The sequence below is a fragment of the Salvelinus namaycush genome, chromosome 34 (genome assembly GCF_016432855.1).
Source record: "Salvelinus namaycush isolate Seneca chromosome 34, SaNama_1.0, whole genome shotgun sequence".
NCBI classification, from domain to species: domain Eukaryota; kingdom Metazoa; phylum Chordata; class Actinopteri; order Salmoniformes; family Salmonidae; genus Salvelinus; species Salvelinus namaycush.
This window is the reverse complement of record NC_052340.1, coordinates 29190804-29204867: the sequence shown is the minus strand read 5'-3', so window position 1 is coordinate 29204867 and position 14064 is coordinate 29190804. Positions and strand designations below refer to the sequence as shown.

Genomic DNA, 14064 nt, shown 5'->3' with positions numbered 1-14064 from the left:
CTTGCTTGAGATATTGCTCTTCCACTACAAGACAATGGTACTAGCCTACGGATCAGCAAGAGGAACTGCCCCTCCATACCTTTAGGTTATGCTCAAACCCTACACCCCTAAACCGAGCACTCCATCACAGATAGAACAATGAGACAGATATTTCAATGGATTTATAAATGTGAAGCACCTGCTTGGTTTTTCCACTCACTACCAAATATGGTAGTGAGAGGAAGCCCAGTATCCGACAGTGGGAGAAGATGGAACGAGATGGATTTTGGCCGACATTCTGCAAATTCTCTCATTGATGAAACACTTGATCTTAATAATACAGTTTTCTGAGTGCAAAGGCGAATTGAGTTATTGCACACGCGCACTTCACAGAGTAGGAGTTCCCTAACGGAAATATGCAGATGTTTGCTAGAACGGGCTAATAGGATCTCGCTAGCTCGTGCTTGGCAATGCCCACCTCCTTGCTTGTTCTGCCCACTATGACTCATTTGTTCCCATTGGAAATGACAGGCTGTGGTCTATCTTGGTTTAGTTATAAACACCCTGTTCTGCTACCTCTGGTCTCATTAGCACTCCCACCCCTACGAGAGGGCAGCATCCGCTCAGTCCAGTCCAAGCTCTTCTCTGTCCTGGCATCCCAATGGTGGAACCAGCTTCCCCCTGAAGCTAGGACAGCAGAGTCCCTGCCCCTCTTCCAAAAACATCTGAACCCTACCTCTTCAAAGAGTCTTTTAAATAATCTCACAGCACCCCTCTCGCACCCCTTCCTCACCCTGCCCCCAAAATGCCTTTCGTGAACTAACACTCGCACCTTACTTTTTCCCCCCTTACTAGCTCTGACTTTGCTGATAGATTCTTTATTGATATCAAATTTACTTTTGATTTGATATTGAGTTAAACATGGCTGCATTGGACCTTTAATAAATAAAATACTTGACGAAATTGTTTTCTTTATCAGTTATTAAACACAAAATTGCCTGAACACACAGTATGTGTGGAACGTACCCATATATTGTACACTGAAATGCACAGTAGGTGGCAGAATAGCCCACGACCAGTGGTTTCCAGGACACTACACACGAAGAAGACATTGCAAAAGTCGCCCTTTTCTTAACTGTGAGCTATATTTATATTTAGCTAGTTAGCTATCTATCTCACATTCCGTTGAAAATCGTTTGATTAACATAGATTGTATTCCACTTGTATCTAATTGTAATGTGTATTAGGGAGCTGGATTTTATACTAGGCTAATCGGACTGGCTTGTTTGCTTTGTTTAGCTAGCTATCTGTTGTTAGCTAATGCTAAAGTTAACTAGCTACAGTATGTGACAATGTCTAGCATCACTCATTGCCAACTAGCTAAGTTAGCCAACTATATTTTCTACATGGCTAGCTGTAGTCTTTTTAGCTAGCTCCTTATTTGTCTTAACTTGCCCATGGTCTATGATCATCATAGTTATGGTGGGTAAAATGTAGTGATTAGAATGGTTTGGTGTGCTTTAGGTGTGACTCCTCTTCACCATCAACATGTCGGGTAGTGGTCCAGCAGTGCGTGTCAGCATCGAGTCGTCCTGCGAGAAGCAGGTCCAGGAGGTGTCTTTGGATGGCATGGAGACATATGTCCCTCCCTTGTCCATGTCCCAGAACCTGGCCAAGCTAGCCCAGAGGATCGACTTTGGCCAGGGATCAGACTCCGATGAAGAGGGGGCGGAAACAGAGCCCAGGGACCCCCAGGAGTGGGGGAAGCAAGAACCAGAGGAGGATGAAGGTATGTCACCCCATGGACACATTCAGTGTTTGTCTTGTGATAGAAAAATTACACATTTACCTGATTTTGTTTGATATTAATAGTTAGCAATTAATACTTAACAAATATGAGGATATTTCTGTCCTGTTAGTGTCTGTGTTTTTATGGTCTCCACTCTAGTTCCCTGCAGAGATGGTTTGAGCTGACAAATGAGTTAAAGACAGCGTTGCATAGACAATAATGTGTTTTCCTAGAGATAGCTTAGGAGTAGAACAATCCCTCATTGTCTCAAAATCATCTTTGCATCTGGGAAACTAAGCCAGGGTGGGGTTAAGACAACAACCCACGTGCAGATAATGACAGGATGAACCCAGAGTGGCTTATGATGCTCTTTGGTCTGCATGAGGGGGGTTGAACCAACCATGGCTGAGCATTGTTAGTGTCAGCAATATAAAGTATTCTTCATATGTGTGAAGGTTAGGTTACTCGTTCCAACACTCAAGGGTGGGGGGGTCAACCAGCCTCATTATTGCAATAATTTATCAATATTAAATAAATATGATTGTTTGAAGAAATGACCAAATCTCTCTCAGGACTGAATTTCCACGACAGTCTACACCAGCTTCATTAATTGACTGTAAAGGTATTATTTCTGCCGTGGAGAGTTATTTTCGAAAAACCACCGTACCTTATGTTCCTGAGACCATCTGATAGACATCTGTAGCAGGGCTGCAATGATACCAATAGCACAATATTTTTTCCATGGCAAAAATGAAAACACAAAGCAGACCTAACTCTTTGGTCCTTTGAAAACCTGCTGTCTGTAAAACATTGTGTGCTATAGCTTGGAAAATAAATAAATGTGACTGGATGACAACATAATGACATTTGTTTCCAACATTAGGTCTGTTTTCCTAAAAAATGTAATCCGCTTCGTGTTTTGTTTCCTTGCCACGATACTAATAAGTATTGCAATACTGGTATGTACCCGGCCCAAATCTGAAGCAACACTTATGATTTCTATTAAGCGCTCTGTAGGGAGTTGATCTGAACACAATGGTTGATTGATACTTGCTCCTTCTTCCAGCCACAGTGAAGTTCCAGCCGTCCTTGTGGCCCTGGGACTCTGTGCGTAACAACCTCCGCAGCTCCCTGACAGAGATGTGTGTGCTATACGACGTCCTCAGCGTAGTCAAGGAGAAGAAGTACATGGCCCTGGACCCAGTGTCCCAGGACCCCTCAGCCGGAAAGGTAGGCCTAGCTAAGTGGCTTTACTCCGGACTTCAATCTTTTCAATGCATCTCAGTAGTCTTAAGTGGTTCTTTCTTCATTCTGTCTTCATTTGCACTGACGTGGAAGAACTAAACTGATAATGAAAGCTAATTCCCGGTACACAATACACATCCAACATATTGCTTACTTTGATCCATCCTATGTTTTGAGGTCACTGCAGATGAAGGAGATGAAGCCACTGGACTATTTGACATGTACCTATGACCTCACTCTCTCTCCCCTGACCTCCCTACCTCACTCCTTACTATAGACACCCCAGGTGTTCCAGCTCATCAGTAAGAAGAAGTCTTTGGCCACAGCAGCTCAGCTGCTCCTGAAGGGGGCAGATAAACTAAGCAAGTCAGTGGCAGAGAACCAGGAGAACAGGAGACAGAGAGACTTCAACTCAGAGCTGCTGCGGCTCCGCTCGCAGTGGAAACTACGCAAAGTAGGAGACAAGATCCTGGGAGACCTCAGCTACAGGAGCGCAGGTGTGGAGGCTTTAAGTCTGCTCAAATGTCTCATTTAGTGTCATTGCAGTATTTACCACCTTCTGCACATTCAGTGTTTTTATGACATTATATAGCTCATTTCTAATGCCATGTATCTCTCTGCAGGATCCTTGTTTCCTCATGCCGGCACCTTTGAGGTGATAAAGAACACGGACATCGACCTGGACAAGAAGCTCCCGGAGGATTACTGTCCACTGAACGTCCAGATCCCCAGTGATCTGGAGGGATCAGCTTACATCAAAGTGAATAGATACTGCTCAGGGAACATACCTCATTGTGATAATGTTGATGTTCGGCCTGGCCTCTCAAACATTGTGTTGTCTTCCAGGTTTCAATCCAGAAACAAGCCCCTGACATAGGTGACCTAGGCACTGTGAGCCTGTTCAGGAGGCAGCCTAAAGCTAAAGCAGGTACTCAGCCATGGCATGTGAAGCTGGAAGCTGCCCAGAACGTGCTGCTCTGTAAGGAGATTTTCGCCCAGCTGTCCCGGGAGGCGGTTCAGATCAAGTCCCAGATCCCCCACATCGTAGTCAAGAACCAGATAATTTCTCAACCCTTCCCAGGTGAGGACACTTCACAATGCTTTTAGGAGAGTTATTGTAGCCCATGGAAAATGAATACTCCATGAAACCATGCATTTTGCAAAATCAATGGGTTTTTGTTGTTGTTGTCTGTTACCTGGAGTAGTACGTTCTAAGTGTCCAGAGATGCTTTTGCTGTTATTCACCCCTCGTCAGATGTGCAGAGTCCTACTCTTAAGAGATTTCTGTATTACACCACTATTACGGTTGTCTATCCTCCCTGCAGGTCTCCAGTTGTCCATTTCTCTGTGTCACTCCACTGGAGAGAAGAAGAACCAGAGGGCGTCACCAGAGAAACCCAAACCCGACGACCACCTCTACGTTTTAGAACACAACCTGCACCAGCTCATGAGAGAGGTGGGTCCGCCAGTCTTTCTGGGTGGAAAATTCTGGAACTAAATTGAACCTGACCATCTAGTAATTATATTGTTGACCAAAGACGTACTCAGACAGATACTGACCAAACTAAGTCCTCCGTGTTTTATTTCATCTTATACATATGCACATGTGTGTATCACTGCTGATTGTGTGAACTGTGATACATATTGATCAATATAAATGCCCCGCCCTTCCCACCCACAGTTCCACAAGCAGACCCTGAGTTCGATAGTGATGCCCCATCCGGCTAGTGCCCCCTTTGGCCACAAAAGGCAGCGTATGGCAGGGCCCATGGCCTACGACAAGGCTGAGATCTCCAACCTGCAGCAGAATGAGGGCCTACTGGAGAAGATCATCAAACAGGCCAAACACATCTTCCTACGCAGCAGGTAGGCACAAAAACACACCACATCAATGGTAAGCTCATACTGTCATATTGTTTTATTTTTTAATAATATTCTTCTGTCAGGCTTGTTGTTTCACTCAAAGTACCCCTTATCTTTTTTGTCAAATCACAAATCATGAAAATGTTTGCACAATGAAACAATATGTTACTGAATAAACATTTTACAGGACAGCAAATCAACATTGACTGCAAGTCCACCCCTCGTGTCTGTTTCAGGACGGCGCGGACCATCGACAGCCTGGCCAGCCGTATAGAAGACCCCCAGATCCAGGCCCACTGGTCCAACATCAACGATGTGTACGAGTCCAGTGTCAAAGTCCTCATCACCTCCCAGGGTTACGAGCAGATCTGCAAGTAAGTGGAGCAGGAGCCAAGCCAGAGCAACAGAGGCAGAGTACTGTTAAAGCCAGGAGGACTGGCTAGGCCAGAGCAACAGAGACAGAGTACTGTTAAAGCCAGAGCAACAGAGGCAGAGTACTGTTAAAGTCAGGAGTACTGGCTTGGCCAGAGCAACAGAGACAGAGTACTGTTAAAGCCAGGAGGACTGGCTAGGCTAGAGCAACAGAGACAGAGTACTGTTAAAGCCAGGAGAACAGAGGCAGAGAGTACTCTTTCTACATTGTTTAAGGGACAGTGTTTAGAGAATATACTTCTGGGCCAGGAAGTGTCAACATATCTTCTAAGCAAGTTGGTTAAGAAAAATATCTTATTTACAATGACGGCCTACACTGGCCAAACCCGGCCGACACTGGGCCAATTGTGCGCCGCCCTATGGGACTCCCAATCACGGCCGGTTGTGATACAGCCTGGATATATGGTGAGAATAAATTAAAAGGGAAAAAGTTAGGTTCCGTGCTTGAACAACAGAAGAAGAGGTTTCACCTTAATGAATTACCACCAATTTAATTGGGCAATTATTCAGCTTTTTCAACGTTCGGTAAAAATAAAAAGTATTGTCTAGCAATAAACTTTGACCATGGAAAAAGAATGTTCCATGACCTTCTGTGTGGGTGTGTGCAGGTCTATCCAGCTGCAGCTGAACATAGGGGTTGAGCAGATACGAGTGGTGCACAGGGACGGCCGTGTCATCACACTCTCTCACCAGGAACAGGAGCTGCAGGACTTTCTTCTCTCCCAGGTCAAGGGACTCACTGACTGCTGTCACATCACCGTTAACTGCTATTTATGTACCCAGTATTACACTCAAGTATAGCTAGAAGCCACCTATATATTCTAAAGTGCATAACATTTGCTAGACCTAGTTCTTCACTTGGCTTATTGCTCCAGGGAAACTTTTATTCAAATCAATTTCAAAGTATTGATGTAGCCTTTTTGTAGCTGCCTGTCTGAACCAGTGTCAGTAACAGTGTCCCCTGTGTCTGTCCCCTGGTACTACAGATGTCTCAGCACCAGGTCCATGCGGTACAGCAGCTGGCTAAGGTGATGGGTTGGCATGTTCTGAGCTTCAGTAACCATGTGGGCCTGGGCTCTGTGGAGAGCATCGGTAATGCCTCGGCCATCACCGTCGCCTCCTCCAATGGGGAATACGCCATCTCGGGTACCGTCTTCAATCAATCAATCTGGCATATTGGATGTCATACACCTTAAACAACTAATTTAGTCTGAAAACTAATATAATGACTGAAATGTATAAGCTAATGGTAACATTTGTCCAAATTAATGTGTTGTATCTTCTCCAGTGCGTAATGGTCCAGAGAGTGGCTGTAAGGTCCTGGTCCAGTTCCCACGCAGCCAGAGCAAGGAGCTGCCCAAGTCTGACGTCATCCAGGATGGGAAGTGGAACCACCTGCGAGGGCCCTACAAGGAGGTCCACTGGAGTAAGATGGAGGGACGCAACTTTGTCTACAAGATGGAGCTTCTCATGGCTGCCCTCACCCCCTGTCCTTAGGTCTGGCCCCTATCACTCTCTCTCTCTCTCTTGCTGTCTCTGAATGTTTTCTATGGGCTGAATCCTAACTTGATCCACTTTTGTGGAAATCATGCATTGATGTTAGTAGAATTGCTTGGACATTTGACTTACCCGTGTCAATGTAAAAATATATATATTTCAAATGTTGTTACAGTAAAAAAACTCAGCTGTGAAAATAAATATATTATTTGTTTCCACTTGTCAGTGTGTTTCCTTACATAAAATAGCATGGACTAATATCTGCTGTTGTGTGTACAGTAAAATAATACATGCAGCTAGTCTTGAGGCACGTAGGTTGACAATCCTTCATCTGTTCCTGGAATCAGTAACCTGGTCATATTTACACGCTGTGGACGCTTAACATTAGTCTTTAATTTTAGCTCAGATTGGTTTTTGGGCAGTGTCATCTGGCTGTCTCAGATCTTCATATCAGAGAGGTTGCAGGTCAGTTACATCATTCTCTGGAGAGAGAAAACATGAGATTCAATGACACACAAACCGAGTACACACAAGAACAATTAAACTTGAGTCGTTGAATTACTAAATGTATCTATTACACCAAAAAGCATTCTAAAATAATTTACCTGGCATCTGCTGCCTCTGTCTCCATGCCTTGATCCGGCAGTAGGCTTTGTCCATGAGCCACATGGAGACCATGAGAAAGCCAGCCAGGGAGGCCAGCCCTACAGCAAACACTGCCAGGTACTGGAGGTCCTCATACAGAACTTCTACAACACAGGGAGGGAGAACACACCATGTTCATTCTCACTTCCGCTAACTAGCTTACTCAGAAATGAAGGTCACTTGTACTGAACTACTTGTAAAGATACTGTTCATTAACACCATAAGGCCGCTACAGAAACCGTCTCCAGGACTGAGAAGAAAACAGTTCCATAAAGGGGTTCTTGTAAATGTCAGCTATGATGAAACACTAACACTGTACCCTAAAGCAAAATGCCACATTGTGATACAGGCCTGCGCCCACTATTCACTCACCTTCCACCTTCAAGACAAAGCCTTCATCTTTGCTGCTCCCGGACAGTTCAGTCACAGTGATCACGTAGAAGCCGGCGTCTTGAATACGTAGGTCCGACAGTCCCATAGACCCATTAGTGTATGTGTGGACTCTGTCCATGTAGTCCTCTGATACATTGGTATACCCACCAGGTTGCCACGCCCCAATGTCTCTGCTCACCCTGCCAGACATAAAGGTCCACTGTATGGTGGGAGTCCCAACACAGGAGATGTCCACAGAGAACAACACATCCTGTTGGACAGGCCTGGTCAGACTCTGCTGAGGAGACTGTATGGAGATGGCTCCAGCTGCCAGAGGAAGGACATAGTGGAGGGAGGAAGGGAAAGAGAGGAACAGTGCTGGTTAATTAATGTATGATAGATAGAGAGAACCTGATATATATGATTTGTATTTTAGAATCAGATAAATCAACATATTATGACCCACACACTGATGTGTTATTGACATGTTATCACCATAGAAACTTCCTGACTCGAGCCCACTTGCCTTTATATGAGCAAGGGATCAAATACCTTCAATTTTTATTTTCTTTAGAGCACAATTGGCCCCTCAGTTCTGGACATAAGAAATACCCACCCTTTACACTACTCCCTTACATAACCAGTTCCACAACAGACATTACATAACATATTATTCTATAAAAAACAGACTTTTACATTTATATTGGCCTATTTCATACTGTATGATGGGGTTGCTGTCATCAAATTACTTTGAGATGGCTCATTGGTATGTGATTCTGGCGCTTCGCTCATCTCAAATCAAAGTTTATTGGTTGCGTATACAGATTTGCAGATGTTATCGCAGGTGCAGCGAAATGCTTGTGTTTCAAGCTTCAACAGTGCAGTAATACCTAGAAACTACAAAACAATACACGTTAACCCTCGCAAAGCTGCTGGCCTCAGAGCATGTGCAAACCAGCTGACTGGAGTGTTTACAGACATATTCAATCTCTCCCTATCCGTCTGTTGTCCCCACGTGCTTCAAGATGTCCACCATTGTTCCTGTACCCAAGAAAGCAAATGTAACTGAACTAAATGACGATCGCCCCGTAGCAATCACTTCTGTCATCATGAAGTGCTTTGAGAGACTAGTCAAGGATCATATCACCTCCACCTTACCTGACACCCTAGACCCACTTCAATTTGCTTACCGCCCCAATAGATCCACAGACGACGCAATCGCCATCGCACTGCACACTGCCCTATCCCATCTGGACAAGAGGAATACCTATGTAAGAATGCTGTTCATTGACTATAGCTCAGCATTCAACACCATAGCACCCTCCAAGTTCATCATTAAGCTTAAGGACCTGGGTCTGAACCCCGCCCTGTGAAACTGGGTCCTGGACTTCCTGACAGGCCGCCCCCGGGTGGTGAAGGTAGGAAACAACACCTCCACTTCACTGATCCTCAACACTGGTGTGCTTAGCCCCCTCCTGTACTCCCTGTTCACCCATGACCGCGTGGCCACGCACACCTTCAACTCAATCATCAAGTTTGCAGACGACACAACAGTAGTAGACTTGATTACCAACAATGACGAGACAGGGAGGAGGTGAGGGCCCTGGGAGTGTGGTGCCAGGAAAATAACCTCTCACTCAGTCAACAAAACAAAATAGATGATCGTGGACTTCAGGAAACGGCAGAGTCAGTGTGCTGAAGGAGGCGCAACAGTGCCTTTTCAACCTCAGGAGGCTGAAGAAATTTGGCTTTGCACATAAAACTCTCACAAACTTTTACAGATGCACAACTGAGAGCATCCTGTCGGGCTGTATCACCGCCTGGTATGGAAACTGCACTGCCTGCAATCGCAGGGCTCTACAGAGGGTGGTGCGGTCTGCCCATCGCAAACTACCTGCCCTCCAGGACACCTACAGCACCAGGACCAGGAATGCCAAAAGGATCATCAAGGACAACCTCCACACGAGCCACTGCCTGTTCACCCTGCTATCATCCAGAAGGCTAGGTCAGTACAAGAGAGACTGAAAAACAGCTTCTATCTCAAGGCCATCAGACTGTTAAATAGCCATCACTAGCACATTAGAGGCTGCTGCCCTATATACACAGACTTGAAATCACTGGCCACTTTAATAACTGTAACACTAGTCACTTTAATAATGTTTACATATTTTGCATTACTCATCTCATATGTACAGTCGTGGCCAAAAGTTTTGAGAATGACACAAATATATAATTTTCACAAAGTTTGCTGCCTCAGTTTGTATGATGGCAATTTGCATATACACCAGAATGTTATGAAGAGTGATCAGATGAATTGCAAAGTCCCTCTTTGCCATGCAAATGCACTGAATCCCAAAAAAACATTTCCACTGCATTTCAGCCCTGCCACAAAGGACCAGCTGACATCATGTCAGTGATTCTCTTGTTAACACAGGTGTGAGTGTTGACGAGGACAAGGCTGGAGATCACTCTGTGTCACGTTCGTTGTAAGGTGGAAGAGAGGAGGACCAAGGCGCAGCGTGATACGAATACATTCTTCTATTTATTTAACACGAAAACGAAGAACACAAACTAATCAAAACAACAAAACAAACGTGAAGCTATATATATATATATAAAGTGCAGGCACAAGCAACCAATACATAGACAATAACCCACGAAATCCCTAAAGAATATGGTTGCCTAAATATGGTTCCCAATCAGAGACAATGATAAACAGCTGCCTCTGATTGAGAACCAATCTAGACAACCATAGACATACAAACACCTAGACTAGCAAACACCCCATAAACATACAAAACCCCTAGACAAGACAAAACACATAAATCCCCCATGTCACACCCTGACCTAACCAAAATAATAAAGAAAACAAAGATAACTAAGGCCAGGGCGTGACACTCTGTCATGCTGATTGAGTTCGAATAACAGACTGGAAGCTTCAAAAGGAGGGTGGTACATGGAATCATTGTTCTTCCTCTGTCAACGATGGTTACCTGCAAGGAAACACGTGCCGTCATCATTGCTTTGCACAAAAAGGGCTTCACAGGCAAGGATATTGCTGCCAGTAAGATTGCACCTAAATCAACCATTTATCAGATCATCAAGAACTTCAAGGAGAGCGGTTCAATTGTTGTGAAGAAGGCTTCAGGGCGCCCAAGAAAGTCCAGCAAGCGCCAGGACCGTCTCCTAAAGTTGATTCAGCTGCGGGATCGGGGCACCACCAGTACAGAGCTTGCTCAGGAATGGCAGCAGGACATCTGCATCTGCACGCACAGTGAGGCAAAGACTTTTGGAGTATGACCTGGTGTCAAGAAAGGCAGCAAAGAAGCCACTTCTCTCCAGGAAAAACATCAGGGACAGACTGATATTCTGCAAAAGGTACAGGGATTGGACTGCTGAGGACTGGGGTAAAGTCATTTTCTCTGATGAATCCCCTTTCCGATTGTTTGGGGCATCCGGAAAAAAGCTTGTCCGGAGAAGACAAGGTGAGCGCTACCATCAGTCCTGTGTCATGCCAACAGTAAAACATCCTGAGACCATTCATGTGTGGGGTTGCTTCTCAGCCAAGGGAGTGGGCTCACAATTTTGCCTAAGAACACAGCCATGAATAAAGAATGGTACCAACACATCCTCAGAGATCAACTTCTCCTAACCATCCAGGAACAGTTTGGTGACGAAGAATGCCTTTTCCAGCATGATGGAGCGCCTTGCCATAAGGTAAAAGTGATAACTAAGTGGCTCGGGGAACAAAACATCAATATTTTGGGTCCATGGCCAGGAAACTCCCCAGACCTTAATCCCATTGAGAATTTGTGATCAATCCTCAAGAGGCGGGTGGACAAACAAAACCCACAAATTCTGACAAACTCCAAGCATTGATTATGCAAGAATGGGCTGCCATCAGTCAGGATGTGGCCCAGAAGTTAATTGACAGCATGCCAGGGCGGATTGCAGAGGTCTTGAAACAGAAGTGTCAACACTGCAAATATTGACTCTTTGCATCAACTTCATGTAATTGTCAATAAAAGCCTTTGACACTTATGAAATGCTTGTAATTATACTTCAGTATTCCATAGTAACATCTGACAAAAATATCTAAAGACGCTGAAGCAGTAAACTTTGTGGAAATTAATATTTGTGTCATTCTCAAAACTTTTGGCCACGACTATATATAATGTATTCTATCCTATTCTACTGTATCTTAATCTATGCCGCTCTTACATTGCTCATCCAAATATACTGTATATATTGTCACGCCCTGACCATAGAGAGCCATTGTTTCTCTATGGTGAAGTGGGTCAGGGCGTGACTGGGGGGGATCTAATTTATTTATTTCTATGTGGTGTTCTAGTTTATTTTCTATGTTGGTGATTTGTATGATTCCCAATTAGAGGCAGCTGGTAATCGTTGTCTCTAATTGGGGATCATATTTAAGTAGCTGTTTTTGCCACCTGTGTTGATGGGATATTGTTTTGAGTTAGTGCACGTAGCAACTCTGTAGTCGCGGTTCGTTGTTAGTTTATTGTTTATTTGTTTTTGTCTTTGCTTAGGCAACAGTTCCCAGTCCAGAGCTTCCGGCGACGGTTCCCAGTCCAGAGCTCCCGGCGACAGTTCCCTGTCCTGAGATTCCGGCGACGGTTCCCGGTCCGGAGCTTCTGGCGACGGTTCCCGGTCCGGAGCTTCTGGCGACGGTTCCCGGTCCGGAACCTCCTGAGACGGTTCCCGGTCCGGAACCTCCGGCAACGGTCAACGGTCCGGAACCTCCAGCTCCATGGCCGGAGCCTTTCCCTGTGCCGATGCTCAGTCTGAGCACGGCGTCCAGTCCAGCTCCAAGGCCAGAGTCTTCTTCTGCGTTGGTGCCCAGTCCAGGCACAGCGTCCAGTCCAGCTCCATGGCAGGAGTCTTCCTCTGCACCGATGTCCAGGCCAGGGCCGGTGTCCAGTCCCGCTCCATGGCAGGAGCCTTCCTCGGCATCGAGATCCAGTCTAGGCACAGTGTTCAGCCTGGGTCCATGGCTGGATCCGCGGGATGAGCAGGTTCTTCGGCCCGCACCAGAGACGCCACCGACACTAATCACCCCCCCCATCCTCCCTATTTGGTTTCAGGTTTTGCGGCTGGAGTCCGCACCTTTGGGGGTACTGTCACGCCCTGACCATAGAGAGCCATTGTTTCTCTATGGTGAAGTGGGTCAGGGCGTGACTGGGGGTGATCGAATTTATTTCTATGTGGTGTTCTAGTTTATTTTCTCTGTTGGTGATTTGTATGATTCCCAATTAGAGGCAGCTGGTAATCGTTGTCTCTAATTGGGGATCATATTTAAGTAGCTGTTTTTCCCACCTGTGTTGATTGGATATTGTTTTGAGTTAGTGCACGTAGCAACTCTGTAGTCACGGTTCGTTGTTAGTTTATTGTTTATTTGTTTTTGTCTTTGCTTAGTTTCACTTTCTAATAAATAATGTGGAACTCAACATCCGCTGCGACTTGGTCCGACAATCATTCCAGCGAACGTGACATATATATATATACTGTGTCTATATATGTATCATCAGAGAAAATGACTTTACCCCAGTCCTCAGCAGTCCAATCCCTGTACCTTTTGCAGAATATCAGTCTGTCCCTATATGTGTATGGACAGTATATGAATAGAGCAGTAGTTACGGTATATAGGATGAGCCATGACTAGAATACAGTGCATTCAGAAAGTATTCAGACACCTTGACTTTTTCCACATTTTGTTATGTTACAGCCTAATTCTGAAATTGATTAAACATTTTTTTTCCCCGCATCAACCTACACACAATACCCCATAATGACAAAGGAATAACAGATTTAAAAAAATGTTTGTAAACATATAAAAAAACGGAATATCACATTTACGTAACTATTCAGACCCTTTACCCAGTACTTTGTTGAAGCACCTTTGGCAACGATTACAGCCTCGAGTCTTCTTGGGTATGATGCTACAAGCTTGGCACACCTGTATTTGTGGAGTTTCTCCCATTCGTCTCTGCAGATTCTCTCAAGCTCTGTCAGGCTGGATGAGGAGCATCGCTATACAGCTATTTTCAGGTCTCTCCAGAGATGTTCGATCGGGTTAAATTCCGGGCTCTGGCTGGGCCACTCAAGGACCTTCAGAGGCGTGTCCCGAAGCCACTCTTGCGTTGTCTTGGCTGTGTGCTTAGGGTCGTTGTCCTGATGGAAGGTGAACCTTTGCCCCAGTCTGAGGTCCTGAGTGCTCTGGA

General features: G+C 45.2%; 1 protein-coding gene across 1 annotated transcript; it reads left to right on the top strand.

The window, feature by feature from the left end:
• The first annotated feature begins 1049 nt into the window (after positions 1 to 1049).
• Positions 1050 to 7019, top strand: LOC120028922 (mediator of RNA polymerase II transcription subunit 17). Its single transcript, XM_038974191.1, has 12 exons — positions 1050 to 1116; positions 1504 to 1768; positions 2835 to 2998; positions 3291 to 3510; positions 3637 to 3773; positions 3860 to 4094; positions 4339 to 4469; positions 4695 to 4879; positions 5113 to 5250; positions 5917 to 6034; positions 6295 to 6454; positions 6597 to 7019. The coding sequence occupies exons 2-12, from the start codon at positions 1528 to 1530 to the stop codon at positions 6803 to 6805; spliced, it is 1938 nt and encodes a 645-aa protein (XP_038830119.1). The 5' UTR covers positions 1050 to 1116; positions 1504 to 1527; the 3' UTR covers positions 6806 to 7019.
• Positions 7020 to 14064: the final 7045 nt, after the last annotated feature.